The following is a 7,366-nucleotide window of genomic DNA, read 5'->3' as shown; positions in this document are numbered from 1 at the left end:
GGTAAGAGATTCTTCTATTTTACTGCTTCATAGTATACCATGGTATAAATGTACCACAGCTTTTTCATCCACTCATCTACTGATGGACACTCTGGCTATTTCCACATCTTAGCTATTATAAATTGTACTGCTAATAACATAGGGGTGCATACATTCTTTCTGAGTGGTGTTTTGGGTTTCTTAGGATATATTCCTAAAAATGGGATCACTGGGTCAAATGGCAATTCCATATTTAATTTATTGAAGAAACTCCATACTGTTTTCCATAATGGCTGATCCAGTCTGTATTCCCACCAGCCATGTATAAGGGTTCCCTTTTCTCCACATCCTTGCCAACACTTGTCATTTTTTGCTTTGTTGATGGTAGCCACTCTGACAGATATGAGGTGATACATCATTGTCATTTCAATTTGCATCTCTTGATGATCAGTGACTTTGAGCATTTTTCATATGTCTCTTGGCCACCTGTATGTCCACTTTGGAAATGTTTCTATTTAGGTCCTTTCCTATTTTTTCATTGGATTGTCTTCCTTTTGCTAAGTTGTATTAGTTCCTTATGTTTTGGATTCTCAGCTGCCCCTAATCTGCTGTGTATTCGTTCCAATGTGTTCTTTATTTGTGTATGTCATTCTTTATTTCTGACTGTTCTTTTTTCATAGTTGCTATATGTTTTTTCATGCTGATGAGCATGTTTAATATCATTATTCTGAACTCTATATCAGATAAATTTCTTAATTTCATTTATAAATTTCTCCATTTCATTTATCTCTTCTTCTGGAGAATTCTCTTCTTCTTTCATTTGAGAGCTGGTTTTTTGTTTTCCCATTTTGGCTGCCTGTTTGGATTTGTGCCTTTGTAGTAGGTAAATCTGCTATGCCTCCCAATCACCAGTGCAGGACAGTACCAAAGGCTGTTCCTGACTAATTAGATCAGGCAAAGACTCAAAGCCTCCAGAGACCTGCCTCTGACTGCACACTAATTGGATTAAGTCTTGAGTAGCCCTCAAGCAATTGCCACAGAGTGGTGAGTGGTTTTCCTTCAGTGCATCTACCTGGAGGCTAATTGCTATTCTCAGTATCTTCATGGGCCTCAGAAACTCCACACCATGGGGTGAGGGGTTTTCCAGTAGGGTGGGTCAACTGTCTTTCCAGCCAGGCAATAATTACCTGGATAGCAAAGTTCTGCCTGAGAGAGATGACCTCTGCAGTGTGAGGGGATGACTCAACACAGGAAACAGGGTGTCTGCCTTCCAAGCTCTAAACCCAAAATCCCTAACCCTGGATTCTGCTCACACATCTCCAGTACACTCTGCCCTCCCTCTGCTGGAGCACAAGGTGAATGGCTACAAACAAAACTTTGTGCATTGTCCCTTTAAGAGAGTGCCTGCATTTCCAGTCATCTCTCCCTGGCAGACAACAATCCTACCACTTTACATAGCCAGATGTTATGTGAGCATCTTTCTCAGTTGAGGTCCTCTCTGCTGGCAGGTGCAGCTTGGGGAGTAGTTCTCAGTGGCAACACCCCACAGCTGAGATATCTTTCCAGAATTTGAGCTTCTGTCTGGGGGAACCTGGCCTGCCCTTTCCTGACTCTGCCCTTATTACCAGTTTCTATGCAGTCTCCATTTTCCATCCTTGGTTATCAGGGTTCTCCCCATCTAGTCTTCACTTGATTGTTCGGGGTATTGTCTTTTTATTTTAGTTGTAATTCCAGTTTGGTCCTGGAAGCATGTCAGTGTAGCTTCCACTTATTCCCATGCAATTTTTTTCCACTAAATTCCTTATCTTTTAAAAAGAAACACAATACACACAGTTGTTGATCTTGATAAGTCAAAAAGAGAAATGTAGTTTTATAATGAAAACCTATAAAATAACTTATAAAAGAGTTATAATGGAAACATTGATTACTAGAGAAAAATGAGATTAGGAGGGACTTTCCTTTTTATTTTACACACTATCGTGTCCTGTGAAATAAAGTATTATGCATATATTACTTCTGGAAGTAAGTGGAAACAGATCAGATGAGCCAGGCCATGAAGGGCCCTAAATGCCAAGCAAACTCTTCTTTAGCTATTGAAGCTCACATTGCCTGCTGGGTGGGCTTCCTGCTCAGGCTAACTATGGGCAGTGACTAGATCCACTTCAGACATTCCTGGGGAGGGGGACCGGATGGGGTAAAATGGACAGAGGTAGATATAAGTCATTGGACTCAGGGAAAATGAGAAACATCTCGTGAGGCCCTTGTCTCACATCTCCAGAATCTCATTTGCCAGTGCCCCTTGGGCAGGAAGTCACAGGGGCTGCCCAGCATCTTTATAAGCCTCTGTTGGTCATCAGGTTCCACTCCTGCTCCTGCAGACACCTCCTATCCAGGGGTAGGAGAGCATTCTCTGGTGCTCAGCACACCTTGGAAAGCTCCTCTTCTTCTACTCACTACCTTCAACTAGAAAATGATGACCAGGTAAGAGATGGCTCAGAACTATCATCTCTCAAAGGCAGTTTTGCTTTCTCACTCTTAGTCCACATGGTCACAACTGCATCTTGGGGTGGAGCATGCAAGGAGCCATGGGCTCCCATGAAGGAGAGTCCAGAGACCTGAAGCTCTCTCAGGCAAGCTATGGGTGCTGTTAGCTTGGGCTGTGAGTGACCCAGGTCCTTTCTGCTTCACAGACATTGTTTTCAAACCTGAATTGTTGTTAATAACCTCATATTTCTCACGTTATCTTACTGTTCTACAGAAGCTTTATGCTTAGGTAGAGCAACATCACCATGGCAAACTCACAGCCTGACAGCAGGGAGGCAGGGAGCTACTAGTAAAACATCAATGACCCTCCTCCTGCCCTCCAATCAGCTGTTGGTGTCGCCCTTTTCTGAGAGAAACCAAGAGCCTGAGGGAAAGGGAGCCCAGTGGTGAGACAAAGGGATGTGTCCTCCCAGGATGCAGCAGAGGGTAGAGAAGCTGGAGATGAAATTTGACGTCAAATGAAGAGAATTCATTTTTCTTATAGCCACTTCATTGTTCCTTTTCCTGGAATTTTTTCCTCTCCCACTGTGAATAGATCAAGTTGTTATTATATCTCATTTATTTGATCTGTTGGCACTCCCCTACTGGGTTTCATGTCTTAAAAATAATATCTCTGATCATAAATGCCATAAGGATGGAATGTATGTTATTTTAAAAGGTGGTTGTACAAATACAAATATTTTTAAGAATTTAAATTTCTGATTTTGGTAGCCCTAGAATGAAAAGCAAGAGAGCTTACTAGAACTTGACTGGTGATTTCAAGGCATCAGACACCTGTGCTCTTTCAAATCACTGCTCCCAAGCCCTAGAGAGGTGACTTCATGCTCCTGCAGGGCTCCCAGACTCATCTGCATTCCATCCAGAGGAGAAGAGGGGAAGGAAAGGCACAACCTAAAACTGGTTACATCAATTGTGCTCACAGGCCATTGGCTACCACCTGGTCACATGGTGCCATCAAACGGGAATGGAAACTGGGATTAGAATCCATTTTCTCATCTAAAACTCTCAGAACTATTATGTGAGAGAGAAGAAAATGGGTATTTAGACCAACTAGCATTTCTATACCCTGAAGCTCTCTCCTGTTCTGAGCTCACATGAAGATTTCACTCATGTGCTGATCCCACAATGAGGCAGAGAACAGTGGGAAAGCCTCAGGCTGGGCTCCAGGAGGCCAGGGCTGGCATTGAACCTGCTGTTCACCCTGTGATCTCAGGGAAATCCTTTGGCTCTTTCAGCCTCAGTTTCTTCCTGAGTTAAAGGATGATGTTGTAACAGATGATCTCTAACGAACATGTGCTCAATGCCGAGGATACAATAGTGAACAACAACAGCCAAGAAAAAAAGACAAACCCAGACAGATCTAGTTGTCATTATTAGGTTTTGAGTTTAAAAAGGGAGAGAAGCCTAGCAGGTTGGACTCAGTGGTGAGAGCTACACCCACAGACTGAGGGGTAGCGGGTTACATTCTCCTGGGGGAGCCTGCGCTGGCTGAACCAGAAAAGAATTGACAGATTGGGTCTGTTCAGCGGGAAGAAAGAGCTCCTGGAATCTCTGGTCTGTTCTCAGGTGGATTCCACCCCCTTCATCCACACTGGATAAGCTTCACTTCCTTGTTATTTACCTAATTTGCCTAGTCTAACTTAATAAAACCCATAAGTGAGTTGCCATTTTAGACTTGTCCCTGAGAATTACTTGATTCTTGCCCACCATTCCCCTTGTGTACCGGACACACCACCTAGTAGTGGGATACAGGGTGGTGGAAGGGCAAAGACTCTGACTGACTTGTGGATTCAGATCCAGGCTCTTCCACTTGTGCACATGAGAATTGGAGCATGTCATTCACCTCCTTGTGCTTGTCTTTTCCTATGTGCCACATGGGAGTAAGCACACTACTGGCCTCATAGGGCTATTTGGACGATTAAAAGAGATAATACCATGTAAGCACTCATCAACTGCTACACTTCACCTATGTATGAGTTGATTTATGTTTTTTACCTAAATTCTGCAAGAGCTTCTTTCTTTTCATCCAAAGGCCTTTGTAAAATAGAACTAAGCACTTCTTAACTCCACCACCACCATGAGAATTCTCTTACACAAATGCTTTGATCTGCAAAGAAATCTCAACTCCAAATCTCTTGTAGGGACATGGGTCGCTTTCCTATCACAGGTATCATAGGAACCGGTTAATAATGCCCGTTCTGTTTTTCCTTCTCAACTACTTCTATTCAAACCCTTGGCCACCTCTTTCCTTCCCAAAATGGCTTCTTTCTCCTCAAAAATGCAGAGAAATCTAATTCAGTCCTGAATCCTCTCCCACCTGGATAGGAGGTGTCTGGAGTCATAAAAAAATTCTTTCAAACAAACAAGCGCTTTGCACAGAATGAATACTTAGAAACAAAATTTTCTTTTCATTACAAATGTGCTTTTTAGTGGTGGAATTAAAAGTACTGAATTCTGTTTTACTAGTACATTTAAAATTCTTCATTTAAAAAATTTATATTATCTTAAATCCAAATTTTCTTCCTCATTGAGCCCCTCATTCATTCATTCATTCATTCATTCATCTGTGGATTAAAATTTGATTGACAGCCCCATTGTGTACCCACACACTTGGGCCCTGGGGACACAACAATGGGAAGAGTAATCAATGTCTACCCTCATAAAGATGAAACAATGGGACATTTCTAATGCAAGAGCTTTTGGGGGTCCTCACTCTGTCCTAACAAGGGGTCTCATTCCCTTCAAGAGTTATAAATCATAACCTCCTTTCTCCCTGGTGAGTAGACCACTCTCAGTCACTGAGATTGCCCTGGGGCTTCTGACAGCCTGCTGTCAAACAAAGCCACTCTCCCAGAGCACAAGCACTGGGGAACTCAGGACCCTGCTGTCATCCACAGGACCTGGGCAGACTCTTCTTCCTGCCTCCAGGGCACATGTCATGGGCTCTATAGTGAGCGCAGAGAGTCCATGTTGCAGTAGAAACAGCCCAGGCTCTAAGATTCAGAGAGAACTGGTTTTGAATTCAGGATCCAGGACTCCAAGACTGTGTGGTTCAGAAAGAATCTTAATCTCTGGAAGCCTCCATTCGACACAGACAGGGTGGCCAGAGGGTCAGTGGTCATAGAGCAGGTGCTCAAGTCTTGTTTTGTTTCCAGGCCCACAACTGAAGCACTTCTGAGCACGGATATGACTGTCACAGCCTGGGAGACCAACCTCACAACAACCAATGGAAGTGATCAGGCCATTTATCAACGTTATACAAAGTTAATCCTGCACTTACTGACAGGCATCGTGGCCCTGGTTGGGCTGGCAGGCAACGTGGTGGTGTTCTGGCTGCTGGGCTTCCGCATGCGCAGGAACGCCTTCTCTGTCTACATCCTCAACCTGGCGGGGGCTGACTTCCTCTTCCTCTGCAGCCGATGTATAGGTACCCTAAGATCACTTTTTGAATTCAGTTTTGTCCTTAGAAGAATCAGCAGGTTTGTCATCCCTGTGTCAGTCTTTGCCTACATCTCAGGCCTGAGCCTTCTCAGCGCCATCAGCACTGAGCGCTGCCTGTCTGTCTTGTGGCCCATCTGGTACCAATGCCACAGCCCCAGACACATGTCCGCCATAATGTGTGCTCTGCTCTGGGCCCTGTCCCTGCTGCTGAGCTTCCTGGAAGCAAACTACTGTGGCTACCTGATTAGGAAAGTGCACCGTGTTTGGTGCCGAGTGTTGGATTCCATCACTGTGTCATGGCTGATTTTGCTGTTTGTGATTCTCACTGGGTCCAGCCTGGCCCTGATGACCAGACTGCTGTGTGGCTCCAACCGGGTTCCCTTGACAAGGCTCTGTGCGACCATCGTGCTCACAGGGCTGGTCTTCCTCCTCTGTGGACTGCCCTTTGGCATCCACTGGTTCCTCTTAATCTGGTTTGAAAAAAATTTCAATGCCTTCGTTCCTCGTTTCTTGGCGGCAGTTCTCCTGTCCTGTGTCAACAGCTGTGCCAACCCCATCATTTACTTCTTCGTTGGCTCCTTCAGGCAGTGATGGTGGAAGCGGAGACACACCCTGAGGCTGATTCTCCAGAGGGCTCTGCAGGACACTCCTGAGGTGGATGAACCTGGAGAAGGCCTTCCTGGGGAAACCCTGGCCATGTCGGGAAATCTGGTGTCCTGATTCAGAGTCTTCCTTTGTTGAGACAGAAGTGACTTTGAAAGCCAGCTTTGTCCATCTCATTTGATTCGTTTTCTTACCGTGTTTGCCCTCTGGGCCCCGGAATAAAAACAATTAGCATAATAATACAGCTCCTGGGGTGTAGTGAGCCAGTGCCTGTCAAATAAACACAGAGTACAATGTCCCAGGACTGCCTCACCCAAGGCCTTCACCCCATCCCCACGGGAGCTTTGCCATCTCTGAGGTCCAGGACTGCTCTCACATTTGAAGAATCCCACCTCCAGCAGAAGATGAAAGAAGTGCAGGAAAAGTCTAAATTTCTTTCATCACTGAACTTGATAGAAACTGCATGAACATTACATTTTTGACAAGTTTTTGTGATCATTCTTCTACAATGTCTCTATAAATTAAATTAATTAAAGTTCAATCAAGCCCCAGTGACCAGTCCCTGATGACTTTGGCAGGCCTTGGACTAGCTCTTTAGCATAATAAATGTGGATTGAATAAGTGAATTAATGAATGAACATATGGTGATTTTCAACTCAAGTCTCTGCTAAATCCCCATTGCCAGATTTGAGTCACCCTCTTTAAGTACATTGTTTTCACCATTTTTCAACCTTTGCAAGCATGAGCATTCTTTCATGAGCTTATTGGTTACTTGTATTTCTTTTTCTTTTAATTTTGT

General features: G+C 44.2%; 1 protein-coding gene across 1 annotated transcript; it reads left to right on the top strand.

Annotated features, from left to right (window-relative positions):
* Nucleotides 1-1,105: 1,105 nt before the first annotated feature.
* Nucleotides 1,106-6,684, top strand: LOC102757179 (mas-related G-protein coupled receptor member X1-like). The gene is given in 2 exon segments (XM_015570235.1): nucleotides 1,106-1,110; nucleotides 5,679-6,684. Coding segments are annotated over 2 exon segments (1,011 nt in total).
* The last annotated feature ends 682 nt before the right edge of the window (nucleotides 6,685-7,366 follow it).

Source organism: Myotis davidii, unplaced genomic scaffold, assembly GCF_000327345.1.
Source record: "Myotis davidii unplaced genomic scaffold, ASM32734v1 scaffold2747, whole genome shotgun sequence".
Classification (NCBI taxonomy): Eukaryota; Metazoa; Chordata; class Mammalia; order Chiroptera; family Vespertilionidae; genus Myotis; species Myotis davidii.
Note: the sequence above shows the minus strand (reverse complement) of the source record. Positions and strands in the feature narration are given on the sequence as shown.